The sequence below is a fragment of the Hyperoodon ampullatus genome (genome assembly GCF_949752795.1).
Source record: "Hyperoodon ampullatus genome assembly, chromosome: 3".
Lineage (NCBI taxonomy): Eukaryota > Metazoa > Chordata > Mammalia > Artiodactyla > Ziphiidae > Hyperoodon > Hyperoodon ampullatus.
In genome coordinates, this window is record NC_136916.1 from 30750481 (window position 1) to 30770155 (window position 19675).

Genomic DNA, 19675 nt, shown 5'->3' on the forward strand with positions numbered 1-19675 from the left:
TCTAGTGAAATGTCCCAAAGAGGTACATCTTGGACACAGGTCTCTGGACTCATCATATAATGCTCTTTTCACTTATATGTAAAATTTAATTTTAAATATTAGAAATACTTATGGAATATAATATCTGAAATTCAGAACTCATAATTCTACCACATAAACTACATATATATGTAATAAAATTAATAAAAAGTAGTAACCTTGTTAAGGAAGGAGCCAAAATTTTGGCTTTTTGTTTGTTTTTTTTCTGTTTTTTTGTTTTTGTTTTTGTTTTTGTTTTTTTGTTTTTTTTGCGGTACGCGGGCCTCTTATTGTTGTGGCCTCTCCCGTTGTGGAGCACAGGCTCCGGACGCGCAGGCCCAGTGACCATGGCTCACAGGGCCAGCCGCTCCGCGGCATGTGGGATCTTCCCGGACCAGGGCACGAACCCGTGTCCCCTGCATCGGCAGGCAGACTCTCAACCACTGCGCTACCAGGGAAGCCCTGTTTTTTTTTTTTAAGTATAGAACATTGGTGGTGAGGTCAGTTTTGTGGAGAAAATGACAGTTTGGAGAAGGGCAATTGGAGGTGTCCTTTAAGAAGCTGGAAATAGGAAAGTGGAGTAAGAATTAGAAATGAAAGCTATAATTTTGGAAACAGAGCCACAAGCGTGAGTAACCAAGGGGCTGATGAAGGAGGTAAAAAAGAACCAGTCTAACAGTCGTAGACATTTAAACAACATTTTGAGAACTACCAAGGTATAGTGGAAAAACTGTAGGGGTCTTATGACTTCTGAACTAGTTTGGGCTTACCACTAACTGATTTTGAACAGGCCTTTCAGATCTCTTGGGACCTCCTAGAATTAAAGTGTTATCAGATTTGATAAAATCCTAATGTCTCTGACCAAGTCCACAGAGAAGTCCTACCTAAGGTCTAGTTGGCAGGTAGTGGAGTGACACATAGGATTCCAGGCCTTCTGAATTCATTTGTAGAAAGGAAGTTGAACAAATGATTGCCGAGGAACCATTTGAAAAAATTGGATCCATCCATTTAAAAAAATTTTGATCCCCGTGTTCACTGTGAAAACACATGACTAGAATAGTTTCCATAGAATGTTGAGGGTAGATTGGAAGGAGAAGGGGAGAGGAGTCAAACTACAAAAACTATAGGAGTAAAACTGTATAAGGTGAGAAAAGTTAGAATTAAGTTAGTTGGTTATAGAAATTTGGCATGAAAAACAGGAGAAAAAAGGCAGCAGGGAGAATCTTTAAGTAGAGAATTGGGCATATTTGAAGGAAACAGAAAAATCTTTGGAGGAGAGGTTATTCATATTATGTAGTTATATTTCTGCAAATGAATCAACAGTCAACCTTCAGGAATTTTTTTCCCTTTTTAAAAAATCTTTTAAGGAATCAAGAAATACTATAACAGATAAGTGGGCAAACCTTTTCTGTAAAAGGTCAGATAGTAAATAGTTTCAGCTTTGTTGGCCATATGTTCCCTGTTGCAAGTACTCAGTGCAAAAGCAGTTACAGTGAAATGTAAAGGAATGGGCATGGCTACTGTCCAGTGAAACTGGGCAAATAACTGAACAGATTCCAGGCCTCTTGTTTATCATAAACTCAGTTTCACTACCAGGCACAGGTAGAAATACATATTATTGTTGCTTATGGCTGCCTGTGATGTCGAAAGGACAAAATATAATGAAAATAAAATTCTTTGATGCATTTAATTCCATCCAAAAGCTATAATCGTGTGTGTGGTGTGTGTGCACATACAGATCAATGAGATCATATTATACTGCTTTAAACTACTTCTCCCATCACCATAATAAAAACCATTATCTTGGACATTTTCTCATGTAAACATATAAAAATCAACTATATTTTGACACACCGAAAATTTTCTTATGGTAAAGATATATGAGAAAAATGGATTATTTTCCATTTCTTTTGAAAATCCCTCTGAAAAGCACCATGTTAGTCTTTTGTAAATCCAGTACAGAGCATACGATTACCTCAATAATAATAATTCTACTACTGTCAATTTTGATTACTGGAAACTGTTAAAAATTTTTAACTATTCCTCTATTCTATCCTGTTCCTCTCCCCATTTAAAGAAATGGTTTTACTCTGTGTAGACCATATAGCTATTATATAATTTAACCTTTCTCCCTTTAATCCACGTTTAATCCTGTAAGTAGGTGTATATTTAATGCTTATCACCAGTCCTTTTCATGTGCCTCTTGTCATTTTGATTGTCAGAAAGTTATTTTCTATTAGGAAAGGATCATGAAAAACAATATTCCCTGTGTTTTTCTTATATGTTTATTAGCTTTTCTGTGCCCTTTTATACTTGAAGATTAGCTTTACTGGATATAAAATCCATGGCTCATTGTTTTCCTTGAGTATCTCAACTATGTTATTTTTGGCATAATGTGTTGCTACCCAAGTGTGATGATAGTCTAATTTATATTTCTTTTTAAATTATAGCTCTTTTTGCCTAGATGCCAGAGAATCTTCTGCCTTAAAATCTAGTCATTTTATTTGAATATATTTTGGCATTTCCTCTGAATTGATATTCTCAGGTATCTACAGTGATTTGTGTCCTTTGAGTATACAGTTTCAATTATATCTAAAAATATATGGGGGCTTCCCCGGTGGCGCAGTGGTTGAGAGTCTGCCTGCCGATGCAGGGACATGGGTTCGTGCCCCGGTCTGGGAAGATCCCACATGCTGTGGAGCGGCTGGGCCCGTGAGCCATGGCCGCTGGGCCTGCGCGTCTGGAGCCTGTGCTCCGCAACGGGAGAGGCCACAGCAGTGAGAGGCCCGCGTACCGCAAAAAACAAAACAAAACATATATATATGGAAGGATATATAAAATACATATATTAGGAAAGTTCTTTGTTTAATTTTAGTTTTACTAGTTTTTTTCTACTATTTCAGTTTAGTCTTTAGCTATTCCTGTTATCCGTGTGTTGTATCTCTTTTGCCTGTCTTCATTATTTGTAATTTTCTCTCAAATCCTTTTTAAAAAATTTCCTGAATCATTTCTTTTTTGTTTTATGAAAGATTTCTTTTTTACTTTCTGTTTCTTTCATGGTATTATGTTTATTTGTGTTCCTATCTAAAATGGCTTTTTAAAATTTCTAATTAACTCTTGAATTTTGTCAGCCTCATTTCTGAATTCTTAAAATTCTTTTTTTTTATTCTTTGAGTTTTTGAATTTTATTTTATTTTTTACACAGCAGGTTCTTATTTGTTATCTGTTTTATACATATTAGTGTATACATGTCAATCCCAACCTCCCAATTCATCCCACCCCCCCCACCACTTTCCCCCCTTACTGTCCATATGTTTGTTCTCTACATCTGTGTCTCTGTTTCTGCCCTGCAAACCAGTTTATCTGTACCATTTTATTAGGTTCCACATATATGCGTTAATATACGATATTTGTTTTTCTCTTTCTGACTTACTTCACTCTGTATGACAGTCTCTAGATCTATCCACGTCTCTACAAATACCCAATTTCATTCCTTTTTATGGCTGAGTAATATTCCATTGTATATATGTACCACATCTTCTTTATCTATTCATCTGTTAATGGGCATTTAGGTTGTTTCCATGACCTGGCTATTGTAAATAGTGCTGCAGTGAATATTGGGGTGCATGTGTCTTTTTGAATTATGGTTTTCTCTGGGTATATGCCCAGTAGTGGGATTGCTGGGTCATACGGTAATTCTATTTTAGTTTTTTAAGGAATGTCCATACTGTTCTCTATAGTGGCTGTATCAATTTACATTCCCACCAACAGTGCAAGAGGGTTCCCTTTTCTCCACACCCTCTCCAGCATTTGTTGTTTGTAGATTTTCTTATGATGCCCATTCTAACTGGTGTGAGGTGATAGCTCATTGTAGTTTAGATTTGCATTTCTTAATAATTAGTAATGTTGAGCAGCTTTTCATGTGCTTCTTGGTCATCTGTATGTCTTCTTTGGAGAAATGTCTATTTAGGTCTTCTCCCCATTTCTTGATGGGGTTGTTTGGTTTTTTTTAATATTGAGCTGCATGAGCTGTTTATATATTTTGGAGATTAATCCTTTGTCCGTTGATTTGTTTGCAAATATTTTCTCCCATTCTGAGGGTTTTCTCTTCATCTTGTTTGTAGTTTCCTTTGCTTTGCAAAAGCTTTGAAGTTTCATTAGGTCCCATTTGTTTATTTTTGTTTTTATTTCCGTTACTCTAGGAGGTGGATCAAAAAAGATCTTGCTGTGATTTATGTCAGAGAGTTCTTCCTATGTTTTCCTCTAAGAGTTTTATAGTGTCCAGTCTTACATTTAGGTCTCTAATCTATTTTTTTTTTTGTGTGTGTATGGTGTTAAGGAGTGTTCTAATATCATTCTTTTACATGTAGCTGTCCAGTTTTCCCAGCACCACTTACTGAAGAGACTGTCTTTTCTCCATTGTATATCCTTGCCACCTTTGTCATAGATTAGTTGACCATAGGTGCATGGGTTTATCTCTGGGCTTTCTATCCTGTTCCACTGATCTACATTTCTGTTCTTTTGCCAGTACCATATTGTCTTTTTTTTTTTAATTTTTAATTTAATTTAATTTAATTTATTTATTTATGGCTGCATTGGGTCTTCACTGCTGCGTGAGGGTTTTCTCTAGTTGCGGCAAGTGGGGGCCACTCTTCGTTGCGGTGCACAGGCTTCTCATTGCGGTGGCTTCTCTTGTTGTGGAGCATGGGCTCAAGGTGTGCGGGCTCAGTAGCTGTGGCTCGTGGGCTCTAGAGCACAGGTTCAGTAGTTGTGGTGCGCACCGGCTTAGTTGCTCCTTGGCATGTGGGATCTTCCTGGACCAGGGCTCGAACCTGTGTTCCCTGCATTGGCAGGTGGATTCTTAACCACTGCACCACCAGGGAGGCCCCCATATTGTCTTGGGTACTGTAGCTTTGTAGTATAGTCTGAAGTCAGGGAGTCTGATTCCTCCAGCTCCGATTTTTTCCCTCAAGACTGCTTTGGCTATGCGGGGTCTTTTGTGTCTCCATACAGATTTTAACATTTTTTGTTCTAGTTCTGTAAAAAATGCCACTGGTGGGCTTCCCTGGTGGCGCAGTGGTTGAGAGTCCGCCTGCCGATGCAGGGGACGTGGGTTCGGGCCCCGGTCCGGGGGGATCCCACATGCCGCGGAGCGGCTGGGCCCGTGAGCCATGGCCGCTGAGCCTGCGCGTCCGGAGCCTGTGCTCCGCAACGGGAGAGGCCACAGCATTGAGAGGCCCACGTACCAAAAAAATAAAATAAAATAAAAAAAAATGCCACTGGTAATTTGATAGAGATTGCATTGAATCTGTGGATTGCTTTGTGTAGTATAGTCATTTTCACAATATTGATTCTTCCAATCCAAGAACATGGTATATCTCTCCATCTGTTTGTGTCATCTTTGATTTCTTTCATCAGTGTGTTACAGCTTTCTGAGTACAGGTCTTTTACCTCCTTAGGTAGGTTTATTCCTAGGTATTTTATTCTTTTTGTTGCAATGGTGAATGGGACTGTTTCCTTAATTTCTCTTTCTGATCTTTTGTTGTTAATAGGAATGCAAGAGATTTCTGTACATTAATTTTGTATCCTGCAACTTTACCAAATTCATTGATTAGCTCTAGTAGTTTTCTGGTGGCATCTTTAAGATTCTCTATGTATAGTATAGTGTCATCTGCAAACAGTGACAGTTTTACTTCTTCTTTTCCAATTTGTATTGCTTTTATTTCTTTTTATTCTCTGATTGCCATGGCTAGGACTTCCAAAATGATGTTGAATAATAGTGGCGAGAGTGGACATCCTTGTCTTGTTCCTGATCTAGAGGAAATGATTTCAGTTTTTCACCATTGAGAATGATGTTTGCTGTGAGTTTGTTGTATATGGCCTTTATTATATTGAGGTAGCTTCCCTCTATACCCACTTTCTGGAGAGTTTTTATCATAAATGGGTGTTGAATTTTGTCAAAAGCTTTCTCTGCATCTATTGAGATGATCATATGGTTTTTATTCTTCAGTTTGTTCATATGGTGTATCACATTGATTGATTTGCGTATATTGAAGAATCCTTGCATCCCTGGGATAAATCCACCTTGATCATGGTGTATGATCCTGTTTGCTAGTATTTTATTGAGGATTTTTGCATCTATATTCATCAGTGATATTCATCTATAATTTTCTTTTTTTGTGGTATCTTTGTCTGGTTTTGGTATCAGGGTGATGGTGGCCTCATAGAATGAGTTTGGGAGTGGTCCTTCCTCTGCTATTTTTTGGAAGAGTTTGAGAAGCATGGGTATTAGCTCTTCTCTAAATGTTTGATAGAATTCATCTGTGAAGCTGTCTGGTCCTGGACTTTTGTTTGTTGGAAGATTTTTAATCACGGTTTCAATTTCATTACTTGTGATTGGTCTGTTCATATTTTCTATTTCTTCCTGGTTCAGTCTTGGAAGGTTATACCTTTCTAAGAATTTGTCCATTTTTTCCAGGTTGTCCATTTTATTGGCATAGAGTTGCTTGTAGGAGTCTCTTAGGATGCTTTGTATTTCTGCTGAATCTGTTGTAACTTCTCCTTTTTCATTTCTAATTTTATTGGTTTGAGTCCTCTCCCTCTTGATGAGTCTGGCTAAAGGTTTATCAATTTTGTTTATCTTCTCAAAGAACCAGCTTTTAGTTTTATTGATCTTTGCTATTGTTTTCTTTGTTTCTATTTCATTTATTTCTGCTCTGATCTTTATGATTTCTTTCGGTCTGCTAACTTCAGGTTTTGTTTGTTCTTCTTTCTCTAGTTCTTTTAAGTGTAAGTTTAGGTTGTTTGAGATTTTTCTTGTTTCTTGAGGTAGGCTTGTATAGCTATAAACTTCCCTCTTAGAACTGCCTTTGCTGCATCCCATAGGTTGTGGATCGTTGTGTTTTCATTGTCATTTGTCTCTAGGTACTTTCTGATTTTCTCTTTGATTTCTTCAGTGATCTCTTGGTTATTTAATAATGTATTGTTTAGCCTCCATGTGTTTATGTTTTTTACGTTTTTTTCCTGTAATTCTTTTCTAATCTCATAGTGTTGTGGTCAGAAAAGATGCTTGATATGATTTCAATTTTCTTAAATTTACTGAGGCTTGATTTTTGATCCAAGATGTGATCTATCCTGGAGAATGTTCTGTGCGCACTTGAGAAGAAAGTGTAATCTGCTGTTTTTGGATGGAATGTCCTGTAAATATCAATTAAATCTGTTTGGTCTACTGTGTCATTTAAAGCTTCTGTTTCTTATTTATTTTCATTTTGGATGATCTGTCCATTGGTGTGAGGTGTTAAAGTCCCCCACTATTATTGTGTTACTGTTGATTTCCTCTTTTATAGCTGTTAGCAGTTGCCTTATGTATTGAGGTGCTCCTATGTTGGGTGCATATATATTTTTAATTGTTATATCTTCTTCTTGGATTGATCCCTTGATCATTATATAGTGTCCCTTCTTGTCTCTTGTAACATTCTTTATTTTAAAGTCTGTTTTATCTGATATGAGTATTGCTACTCCAGCTTTCTTTTTTTTTCATTTCAGTTATTGTATTGTTCATCTCTGTTCTTTTATTCTTCCAGGTGTTTGTTCTTTAATTCTTCTAGGTCTTTGTCAGACATTTCTTTCATCTTTTCGATCTTTGCCTCCAGTCTTTTTCCGAGGTTCTGGATCATCTTCACTATCATTATTCTGAAATCTTTTTCTGGAAGGTTGCCTATCTCCACTTCATTTAGTTTTTTTTATGGTGTTTTATCTTGTTCCTTCATCTGGTACAAAGTCCTCTGCGTTTTGATTCTGTCTGTCTTTCTGTGATTGTCTAAAATTCTTAATTTGTATTCTTTCATGTCTTGTGTATTTTTGTAGTGCCTTTTCACTTGTTTTATAATAGTAACAGTTTTGATCCTTTATTTTTCTTTTTTTTGAGTACTCTTTTTGGCATGCTTTCATTTTCTGTAGGGATATTCTGCTACTCATTGTGTTTTATAGTGATTTTCTAAGGGATTTGATCATAATCCCTTTTTTGCTCAATTTTATGGGAAATTAGCTTTCTTGAGCTTCTAGAAATTGGCTTAGTTTTCTTGTGTGTGTGCATGCACTAAAGAAACATAACTGCTGCTTTCTGACATTTCCTAGGCCCATGCCTTTTGTACCCTTTCATCTTTTGCTGTTCCTGTCCCTGTCTAGTCTGAATCCACTGGCAGGTCTGTGTTGAGAATTCCTAGGGGTTACACTGCTCTAGCCCATTCACGCCCTACTGCAGGCTCCTTGCTCTCACTGACAACTGGAGAGGCAAAATCCCTCCCCGTTTCAGCTGTTGTTCTCGAATTGCCCTGCCGTTCTTTCCAGTAAATACCTGTTAGTTATTTGGGGGGTTCTTCAGGTCTAAGGTGTGTCAGATGCCTTGTGGCTTTCTTCCCAAGTAGGTTTTGGGAACACACAAGTCTCATAGGTGTTGCTCATCCCCAGCTGCTTCCTTAGGGGGGTACGTTGGTTACCTGTGGGGTTTTTTTTTTTGCTGTATATACGGGTTTTGGTTTGCTGTATAGTTGCCCTGCTTGTTTTTATTTGGAAATTCAAGAAATTCCAAATTCATGCTACTACTCTGGCTGCTAATGAGGTTTTAGTGCTCAAATTAGTGTGAGTTTTAAAAGACAACTCTATAAAGGGAAATTGAGTTAAAATTAAACTGAATAATTAGCTAGATACTTGTTTTAGTGCCCTAACATTGATGAGCCACTTCGTGTTAGGCCCTTGCAGGGTTGTACTCAGCTGGGATATGTAGAAGAATATGTAACCCCCTCCCAAATGAACCTCTGATACCCAGGCTATTTAAGTGCTATGTGTTAAGTAGCAGAAGTGTGTCTATGTGGTCAGAGAGCCTACAGGATGGGCCACTTGTGCCTGTGAAAAAGCTAGGTTGGTTTTATGAAGGAGATGTTGAACCTGGATGTTGAAGGGTGTGATGCTAAAGGAATCCTAGGCAGAGAAGAAATGTGAAAGCTTGGAACTTGATGATGCATGGCATGCTTAAGTGGGGGTCAGTAGTTAAGTGTGTTTAGGGTAAAGACTGGGGTGCTGGGAAGCAAGTTGGTGTTGCATTTCAGGATATTGCATGTTAAGGAACTTGGACCTCTGGGCAATGGAATGACAGAATTGGGTTTGTTTTAGAATAATAATCCTTTGAACATGATGGAGGGTAAATTGTAGTGCAATGGAGGTAAGAAATCTATTGAAAAGGCCAAAAATAGGACCGTGGTGGAGATCTAAGCCTAAAAAGGTTTCAGAGAGAAACCTTCCCTAAGAGGGAAGGGAAAGTGTGAGATAGTCGAACCTTTTATAGTTTTTGATGATCACCCTGGTCTGATATTCACAAAGCTTTTAAGGCTAAGGTTCTCAGCCCTGGCTGCCCGTTAGAATCACTTAGGAGATTTTTTTTTTTAAACGCCTGCCATCTGCCCTCCTCCAGTTTTATTTAATTGTTGTGCGGTGGGGGGTTTGGAAATCATCAAGCAGTTTTGAGACTGATCCCAAATGATTTTCATCTGCAGACAGGGTTGGGAATCACAGACTTCCTGGGTAGTCATTAAATGAACTGCAGCCAGCGCTGATCCAGCAGGATGACATGCCCCACAGAGTGCTGGCGTTGCGTGGAAGCAGTATGCTCTGCCTGTGTTTGATGCCTGGCTCATGCAGCCAAGACTGTACTTACTTATTCACAAGCAAATCTTAGGAAGTATCTACTCACCTCCGCCTTCGTTATTGAAAGGTCCTTATGTTTTTGGCATTTCTTTAATATTTTTGTGTTATGTTTTTAATTTTTAAATAAAAGAATTATCAAGCAAGATCTAAATGCACAGTATAAAAGTATACAGAATAAAAGATTAGTGCTAGCCTCCTCCAAGGACGGAAAAAAAGCCAAAGAATAACACACCCCTCCCCAAATTGCCCTGGAGGTAACCCTTGGGTGTTTTAGGTTTTTTCCAGTATTTGCAGTTACAGTCTGTAGTGAATAACTATGTACATACGTATTTGCTTATTTTTGGAGCTGTATATGTAATCTTCAGGGTACGTTGCTAGAAACTGGTTCACTCTGTTGAAGGATAGAGTGCTTTTGAGGACTTCCCTGGTTGCCCAGTGGTTAAGAAGCCGCCTTCCAACGCACGGGACGCGGGTTGGGTTTGATCCCTGGTCAGGGAACTAAGATCCCACATGCTGTGCTGCAACTACTTGAGCCCCTGTGCCACAACTAGAGAGCTTGTGTGCCGCAACAACGGAGCCCATGCTCTGGAGCCCGCGTGCCACAACTAAGACCTGACGCAGCCAAAAATATAAATAAATAAATGCATACATACATACATACATACATACATACATACATAAATGCTTTTGTAATTTTGTTAGGATTGCCAAATTCCTCTCCTAAAGAATTGTAGCAGTTTGCATGCCCATTAGCAGTGGTGCCTATTTTTCTACAGCCTCCTCAACAAAATGTGTTGTTGTACTTTAATTTTTACCATTCTCTGTGTGGTTTTAATTTGTGTTTCTTATGAGTTTTAACATTTCATATCTTTTGTAAATTGCTTCATTGGGTTTTTTTTTTGTTTTGGGTTTTTATTTTTTTGCTCTTTTTTCAGTGTTTTTTTAATATCAGTGTATGGGCTGAGGACCCCAAAAGATCTCTGAAGTCTTTTTATGCTTTTCATAACAGCACAAAAATGTTATTTGTCTTTTTCACTGTGTTGATAGTCGTAGTGAAGGTACAGAAGCAGTGGTATGAGGTAAAACTGGCCTCATAGCCCCAAACCATCCTAGTAGTTTTGGGCTTACTCACAGTTTATAAGAACAATCCCAGTTTTGCTGCAGAATAACTCAGAGCAGTAAAAATTACTAATTTTACCACATGTCAGCTTTGGAATAGACATTTTAAAAATAATCTGTATATTGAAATGGGAAATATGCATAAGGCATTTCTGCTTTATACTGAAGTACTTGCATGATTGTTTGAATTGGAACCTCAGTCAGCTGTGTATTTGTGTGTGTAACACCACTTTACTTGAAGGAATGGTTATCCAGATTGGAATATTTGACAAACATTTTTCTCGAGTACCCGTTGCTTCAAGGAAAACAATTCTGATAATAGTTGTTGCCAATGAAGAAAATTGAATTTTAAAACAAAAATTAAAATTTGGAAAACATTTATCTGCCACTATGAGATGAGCTCAGTACTTTTCACTACTTAAAGACTTTGATTGCATTGGTGGTGATATTAAAGTATGATTTTTAAAAAATATTATATAGTGGTGAAACGTGTCATCATTTGAAAGATTTACCTAAATATTTTCCAAGTGACCAAGACATGCTATTATAAAATCACGCTGGATAAAATAATCCATTCAAAGTGCAAAATAGGCCAGTGGATGGGTATTCATGTAACAGAGTAAGTACAAAAAGTCCACTGATACGGTTTCAGGTTGCACATTGTAGCCACCCATTAAGAAACTATCACTTACCGATATAAAATCAAACATGAATATACATAATTATCTAAAAGGTTTACTAAAATAACTCCTCTCCTTTTCAACTATGTGTGTGGGTAAGGTTCTTCATGTACTTTAACATAAAATGAAATATTAAAACAGATTGAAAGTATTTTCTTGAATTTTTCTTTCCCTTGGTCGTGAATGTTGGATTTTGTCAAAGGCCTTTCCAGGGTCTGTGGATATAATCTCTGAATTTTTTTCTCTAGGTTTATTAATAGGGTCTCCTATACAGTGGCTTTCCTAATACAACAGTCTTGGAAATAAATCACCTTGTCATGGAATCCATATTTGTATGGTGTTGGCCTTTATAAATGATGTTAGGCTTTAGTATTTGGAAGAGGGCTCTGTCCTTTTTAAATTAATTAATTAATTTGTTTTTAAAATTTTTGGCTGTGATGGGTCTTCGTTGCTGTGCGTGGGCTTGCTGTACTTGCAGTAAGCAGGGGCTACTCTTGTTGCAGTGCTTGGGCTTCTCATTGTGGTGGCTTCTCTTGTTGCGGAGCACGGGCTCTAGGTGTGCGGGCTTCAGTAGTTGTGGTGTGTGGGCTCTAGAGCACAGGCTCAGTAGTTGTGGTGCATGGGCTTAGTTGCTCCATGGCATGTGAGATCTTCCCAGACCAGGGCTCAAACTCGTGTCCCCTGCATTGGCAGGTGGGTTCTTAACCACTGTGCCACCAGGGAAGCCCTGTCTTTATCGTGGATAGTCATGATCAGATTTAGATATCAATATTATAATTGCTTCTTGAAAAGAGTTAGAAGCTTTCCTTCATTTTAGGATGCTCTGGAACAATTTATGGAGCATCAGGGCTATCTGGATATTGATATTTTGGTAGAATTCCCTGTGAAATCATCTGTGCCTGGTGTTTTTTGTGGGATAATTCCGTCACAACTATCTCTGTTTCCTCTTCAGCGATGGGGTTGCTTAAGTTTTTATTTCTAATAGAGTCAATTTCAATAATCTGTATTTCCCTACAAAATTATCTGTTTTATCTAAGTTTTCAAATTTATTTGAACTTGTTCTGTAGTCTCTTATGTTTTCTAATTGTGTGCTAATAGTTATTTTCTTTCTAATCATTTTATTTTTGAAATTTTAGGCCTACTTCTGGCTATTTTGAAATTTGCATATTCTCTGGTTTTGAGTTGTATTAAGGGTATGGTTTTGTGTAGTGATCTGTTTTGTATTATTTTGGAGACACAGATTCAGGCAGTTGCCATTATCTTCTGCCACCCAGATGTTTTCCTGTTTATTTGTTTTTTCACATTAACCTTTTCTGGGGGGTATTAGCTTTTATTGCAATATAATTCACATACCATACAATTCACCCTTTAAATGTACAATTTAGTGATTTTTAGTATATTCACAGATCTGTAAGACCATCACGAGAGTCACTTTTTAAGCATTCCGTCACCCTAAAAAGAATAATGTTACTCATAAACCATCCCTTCCCAATGTCTCCATCCCTTTCTACACCCCAGCCGTTGACAATCACCAGTCTGTTTTCTGTTTCATACAGATTGGTCTTTTCTGAACGTTTCATCTAAGAGGAATTGTATGGTGTGTGTGGTCTTTTATGGTTGGCTTCTTTTAGATAGCATCATGTTTTCTATGTTCCCCATTTTGTAGCATGTATCAGTACTTCATTCCTTTCTATTGCAGATAATTCATTTAATGGATATACCATATTTTATTTATCCATTCATCATTTTATAGACATTTGGGTTGTTTGCAGTTTTTGGCTGTTAATAAATGCTGCTGTGTGTAGGTATAAATCTGTTTGCACACGTTTTCATTTCTCTTGGTTATATACCTAGGTGTGGAATTGCTGGTGTTTATTCTTTTTTAAGAAGAGTTTTTCTTTTTTCTTCTTCTTTGGCTATTTCAGTAGACTTTGGGGTGAAAGGGGTGGTCATGATGTATCCCCTGTCCATGGTGGGCATGGTCTTCTTTGTGGATGGGACAGTAGTGGAAGGAAGTTGTTACCTTTGTCCTTAGGTGGTTTGGATTGTAGAGCATAGTGTAGTACAACGTTATATGAAAACATAGCCTCTGATTTTTTGATTCTGGAGCCCTAGGAGAATATTGGCTGTTTCTTTTAGACTACTCTGAATACTTCATTTCCTTTCTAGGGAATGGTGTGGATTTCTTTGAGATTAGGTAATTTTTATTTTTATTTAATTATTTTTTTAGAGTGAAAACTTCTATATTTAGAATTAGCCAGCTGGACTCAGTTTAGATGATCCCAATTTTGTTGGCAACATCCAAAGCATCATAGTCAGGAGCCAGTCAAACATATGCCTTCTTCTCTCCATCAGGCCTGACCAGGGTGTTGACCTTAGCCACGTCAATGTCATAGAGCTTCTTCACAGCCTGTTTAATTTGATGCTTGTTGGCCTTGACATCCACAGTGAACACCAGTGTGTTGTTGTCTTCTGTTTTCTTCATGGCTGACTCGGTGGTGAGGGGAAACTTGATGATGGCATAGTGGTCAAGCTTGTTTCTCCTAGGGGCGCTCTTCCGAGGATATGTGGGCTGCCTCCTGAGCTGCAGTGTTTTGGGCCGTCGGAAGGTGGGTGACGTCCAGATCTTTTTTTTGTGGCTGTGTACGCCTTTCAGCACTGCTTTCTTGGCCTTCAAAGCCTTTGCTTTGGCTTCGGCTTTGGGAGGGGCAGGGGCTTCCTTCTTCGCCTTTGGCGCCATCTTCGTGAAAAAAGCGAGATTAGGTAATTTTTAAATAACTTGGTAGTATTTTGATTTTTTTTTTGTGCTGGGCTGTCCTTAGTCACTGTGGTAAAGATTTTCAGCTCATTTAGAAGTATATAATTAATTATGATTTTGTTTAATTAAAAATATAAGTAATTTAAAAATGCTTGATATGATTAATGTATACTTTCTATTGTATGCAGTGTGCATAAGACATTATAGTGTATTACTTCAGTAGAGATTTTTAGGGTAAGTGAAGGAAGTTGATTTTCACAGCTGTTGATATTTTATTATATAAAATGGCACCCGGTTTATATGCTTATTAAATCTGTCATTCTATAAATCAGTTGCCAGTGTTTGTGATGATCACAGGGGGGCACTGCCAATTCCCTCAGGAACCCTTCTGATAAGCAAAAATGAATTCAGGATTTCAGTGTTCAGAATTTTAAAATGTGTTTTAGTTCTTAAAGAACATTCATGTAATTGACAGTTTTCAATATTTTGTTATGCCCAGCATTAAATTTATTAAAGCGTGCATTCCCATACCAGGATAGGTCATTCTGATGTGTTTCCGTACAAGTGAGTGAGCATTTTGTAATAGGATTGTAATTTTTATATTTGAACTTTTTTAGATTGTAGAGTATGACATCATAACATTTTACTATAATTATTACTTTAGGCTCCTGGATTTGGATTTGGAATTGCAATATCTGGTGGAAGAGATAATCCTCATTTCCAGAGTGGGGAAACCTCGATAGTGATTTCAGATGTGCTTAAAGGAGGACCCGCAGAAGGGCAGCTGCAGTAAGCATGTTTCCTACCCTCAGCCACTGGCATGCCATGCTAGTGATTTTTCTAAATTAATATACGTTTATGCTTATCTCTGTCATATATGGAAAGCTAGTATCACTTAACTTAAATAGAAGGTCACTGTAAAAAATAAAGATAGTGAAAAGAAAACTTGTTACTCAGTTTGGGGTAGAATCTAGCCTTCAGGAGCCTCTCACCCTGAGTCTTAGCGTTTTTGTTCAACAAGAAGATTAGCAAGATAAAAAAGAGGCAAAAGATACACTAGCAAATAAATGAGAGTATGAGTAGAGGACTGAAAGAAAATTGGAAGGAGAAAGACTTTATCTTTAAAGAAGGAATAACTTTTTCCAGCCTTATGACTTAGTATCATTGAATGCCTGTAACTGTACCACCAGAAGTCATTTTGTGTATTGTGGTACCTGTTCAGTCCTTTTGGGAAACATTGTGTTAATAGTTAAAAAATTAATGACCTGTGGTTAGTTACAAGTGCTAAACATTTTTTGTGGGGGATTTGAAATTAAATAGCTGGACATTATTTTATCATTGATCTGAAGACAGATTAATTAGCCCACGATTAGAATATCTTTTAAAGATCCTATCTTGAAAATATCTTTATAAACTTATTTGTATGGTTTCATCTAACATATTATTTTGGTCACTTTTTTTCCTTAGGGAAAATGACCGAGTCGCGATGGTTAATGGCGTTTCAATGGATAATGTTGAACATGCTTTTGCTGTTCAGCAACTAAGGAAAAGTGGAAAAAATGCAAAAATTGTAAGTGTTTTTTACCTTTAATTTTATAAAGATACCAACTTTACTGTTAGTATGTTTTTGGTGTTTGAATTCATTCTTCCCATTTAAGAAAATAAAATCTGGAACAGTAGTTCTAAAGTTAGTTGTTTACAAGTAAGAATGTTTCTTTCTTCTAATACTGGTGGTATGTTTTGTCACTGGTGTGTATTTTCTCAAAGCTCAGATACCAGGGTTTCTTTTTGATTGAAAAAGAAAGGAAGGAGCTCCTGGTTGAATGGTTACCTCTTTATGGCTTAATGCTTCCTTTTTAAAAAAATACTTAAATTAGACTGAATCTTGGCGTATAGTCAGTTTAAAGTATTTTCTGTTATAGGTTTTGTTCAGTGGACAAATTTTATGTTGTCCGTTGAACACATATATTGTTGCTACTTTTTTACTGTGATATAGTTTGAGGAAAGAGAGAGTGGTAAGGGTTTATTTTTTTGGTTGTTCTGTTTTTTTTTCGGTTTTTTGTTTTTAGAGTTCATATTTTTTTTAGTATATTGCTAGACTCTTCTGTTTCATTTAAAACTAGGCACATGTAGCAGAGAATGGATTTAATGTTAAAGTCTTACGTAAAATTATATCTACATAGGGACTTCCCTGGTGGTCCAGCGATTAGTACTCTGTGCTTCCACTGCAGGGATCACAGGTTTGATCCCTGGTCGGGGAACTAGGATCCCACATGCCACGAGGCCAAAAAAAAAAAATTATCGATGCATAGAGGAGCACATTAACCACTTTGCTGCCCCTGTTTCTGCCTTATCTAAACTCTGAAAGGACTAATTAAGGTACTGCTTGAGGCGTTAGCTCAGGTGTGTAGAGTAGGAGGAAGAGGCTGGCGGCTACATGGTTTGTCCTGCCTTGTCCACTGAGAACCTTTCTACTTTGCAGCAGACAGTCAGAGCCACAGTGGACCCAACAGAAAGGAGAGGGCTGGAGTGAGGAGGCCTGCATGGTGTTTTGACCTCTGGGAGCTATGGTGAGAGCCAGAAGGGGTATTTCCTGAGACTGTACACCCACAGTTGGAGGCCCTCTCACCTTTTGTAGGCTGCTGTGCCGTATGGCTCATCTCCGCACCAGTGTCCTTGCTGGTTAAGTGAGTTTTCTCATGTGGCAGTAGACCCAGAGTTTAGTTACTGCATTCCAGATGACAGCCATCTTCTACTGTGCATGTGTTTTCACAGCTTTTTGTTGTAACCGTATTTTTACATCTGGAACTCTAGTGTTGTTTTAAATTGCAGTTCATGTACAGACTGGCTAGTTGATGGTACAATTTTTAAACAGTTTTTATAATATGAGATTGTAGCATTTACAGAAGCAGATTGCTAATTTTTATATTTGTTGGTTTTTATAAATTGAATAAGTGTTCTTCAGATGAGTCACTGCATATTCCAAGGTGAGCACCTTAGGTAAATTGGATTTTTCTCCCTGTGTCTGAGGTTGTGAGCTTCACCATAGCTCCAGCTTCATTCTTTGGAATATTGAACTGTTGTGTTTTTCCATGCAAAATGTTTAGTACACATGCCCCACATCAATAATACAACCAAGAAAGTTGTACTCCTACACTTCAGGCTTTTCTAACCATAGAAATTATTTTGTAAGAAACAGTCCAAAACCTGTTATGTATTTGAAATAGCACATGTAAGAAGGATGAGTTTTTCTCTCACTGTGCTTCGCTACATCATTTGGAAAGGTGGAACTCAGGAAGATTGGGCAAGTAGTTTGCTGTTCAGGGAGAAGCTGTAGGAGGGTTGGGTGGAAGCGTGTTCAGTCAGCAGAGGGTAGCTGTTCATTCCTGCATCTGAAGAGAGTGGGTTACGTCATCAACATACGCTAAGTTTTCATCATTGAGAATAAAACCGTAGTGTCTTAGAATGTGGATGTCTTTCTTAACTCATCTCCTGCCATAACCAGAACCTCAGGTCACTATATATGGTTTTTTCCCCCCCAGTTCTGAGTAGCCAGCTCCTTCCCTCCCCTGCCCTGGGCTCTTATATTTTGATGGTTCTTAGTTTATATCTTTCCATAAACTAAGACCCCTTGGGCATTAGGCTCAATAAATTTCTTTTCTGTTGAATTAAAATGTTAGAACTCCTTTGATAATATAACTACCATAAATATGCTTAATTTTGTTTAACAGTAGGTGAAGAGAAGATAGTAAAAGATTGTTTATAACATAGTGAACATGTGTAATTTTTACTAAAATTCTGAACATACTAAAAAAGCATTATGAAGCGAATGGGCGAAAACACCTTCCTAGAGATAAACTCTGAGCACTTTAGTATTTACCCACATGGCTGCATAGCATTTCAGTGTGTGTGCACACTTCCTCAACGCATTCACTGATGGGCATTTCAATGTCCAATTTCCACAAGTATTTTTTTAAAAATTAAGATTATTTTAAAATAATCTTAATAAAATTATTGCCGATGCAGGGAATGCGGGTTCGTGCCCCGATCTGGGAGGATCCCACATGCTGCGGGGCGGCTGGGCCCGTGAGCCATGGCCGCTGGGCCTGTGCGTCCGGAGCCTGTGCTCCACGGCGGGAGAGGCCACAGTAGTGAGAGGCCCACATACCGCAAAAAAAAAAAAAAAAAAAAATTAAGATTATTTTAGAATAATCTTATTAAAATTATTTTAAATAAGATTATTTTTTAAATAATCTTTATTATTTTAAAAATAATAAAGATTATCATATTTCTATCTACTTGTTCAGTTACTTTTTAAGAATAACTTCTTAGGAGTAGCTTTTTAGAGTCAGATGGCGTGAATGACTGTTGATACATGGATTGCCAGTTTGCTCATTAGAAAACCAATAAGGTACTGGGAGGGTCCAGTTTCATCAACACTTACATCTCTGCCAAACTGATGGACTAAACATAGTATTTCAAATGAGGTATTTTAAATTACAAGTGGGTTTGATCTTCACCTGGTGTGTATACTTCCCGTTATGTTTCTTTGCCTGTTCCTGTCTTTATGTTGATGACTGTCACACTAGTGTTGTGTGTATTAAGATGATTAGCCTTTTGTGGTATACACTGCATATATTGTTTTTCCATTTTCTTTGTGAGTGTGTGTAAGTTGTTTACGGTGTTTTTTTGGTTTGTTTTTATATCATTTTATTTCATCATCATGGGAATGTTTTCATTTTTATCCTGTCATATCTGTCAGACTTTCACTTGATTGGCTCTGCCTTTGGTGTCATGCTTACAAAAGTCTTTACCTTACCAGAGTTATAAAAACATATATCTTATATTTTATTCTAGTACTTACATAATTTCATTGTTTTGTTTTATATTTGAATGTTTAATTCAGCTGACCTGTTTTGAAGTAGGTATTTTTTCTCAAAATTTTTGTTTCACAATTTTCAGTGTTAAAATCAAGTATGATTACCAAGCCTGAGTGGGTTTATAGTACTTAACTCATAATATAAATGGGGAATCATAGCAGGATTGGATATTTTTCGATGAGTTAAACACTTAGTACGTGCAAATACTTCATTACAGGTACAGTTAATGACCTGGCCAGGACCTTCTCCTCAGGGAACTTGAATTTCTGTAGGCTCGATGGGTACACACATTCACAGCCATCACGCACATCATCTGAGATGGAGGGTGCTTCAGGTGCAGATTTCAGACAGGTGGCGCTCGCTCTCTTAGAGGAGTGATGGGGAAAGCTTTGAGGACTCAACTGGTTATTTTGTTTATACCTTACTAGGGAGCGATTGAAGATCGAAGTGCTAACACAAAGAATTGCTTCTAATACAACATGTTGGAGATGGAAATAGAGGTGAGAGTAAGACTCAGG

At 37.5% G+C, this 19675-nt stretch overlaps 2 protein-coding genes across 13 annotated transcripts in view; one reads left to right on the forward strand and one right to left on the reverse strand.

Annotated features, from left to right (window-relative positions):
- The window catches only part of TJP1 (tight junction protein 1), a gene marked incomplete at its 5' end in the record, with an annotated part of 251470 nt that overhangs the window by 171726 nt on the left and 60069 nt on the right, over positions 1–19675 (forward strand). For all 12 annotated transcript variants that reach the window (XM_079698942.1, XM_079698946.1, XM_079698947.1 and 9 more), the window contains 2 exons: positions 14942–15066; positions 15745–15847. In XM_079698942.1, coding sequence (XP_079555068.1) covers positions 14942–15066; positions 15745–15847 — 228 coding nt within the window. The remainder of the gene's footprint in view (positions 1–14941; positions 15067–15744; positions 15848–19675) is intronic.
- Positions 13772–14259, reverse strand: LOC307049410 (large ribosomal subunit protein uL23-like; the record flags this gene model as incomplete). Its single annotated transcript, XM_079698958.1, has 1 exon — positions 13772–14259. One exon carries the CDS (start codon positions 14257–14259, stop codon positions 13846–13848), a length of 414 nt encoding a protein of 137 aa, XP_079555084.1. The 3' UTR covers positions 13772–13845.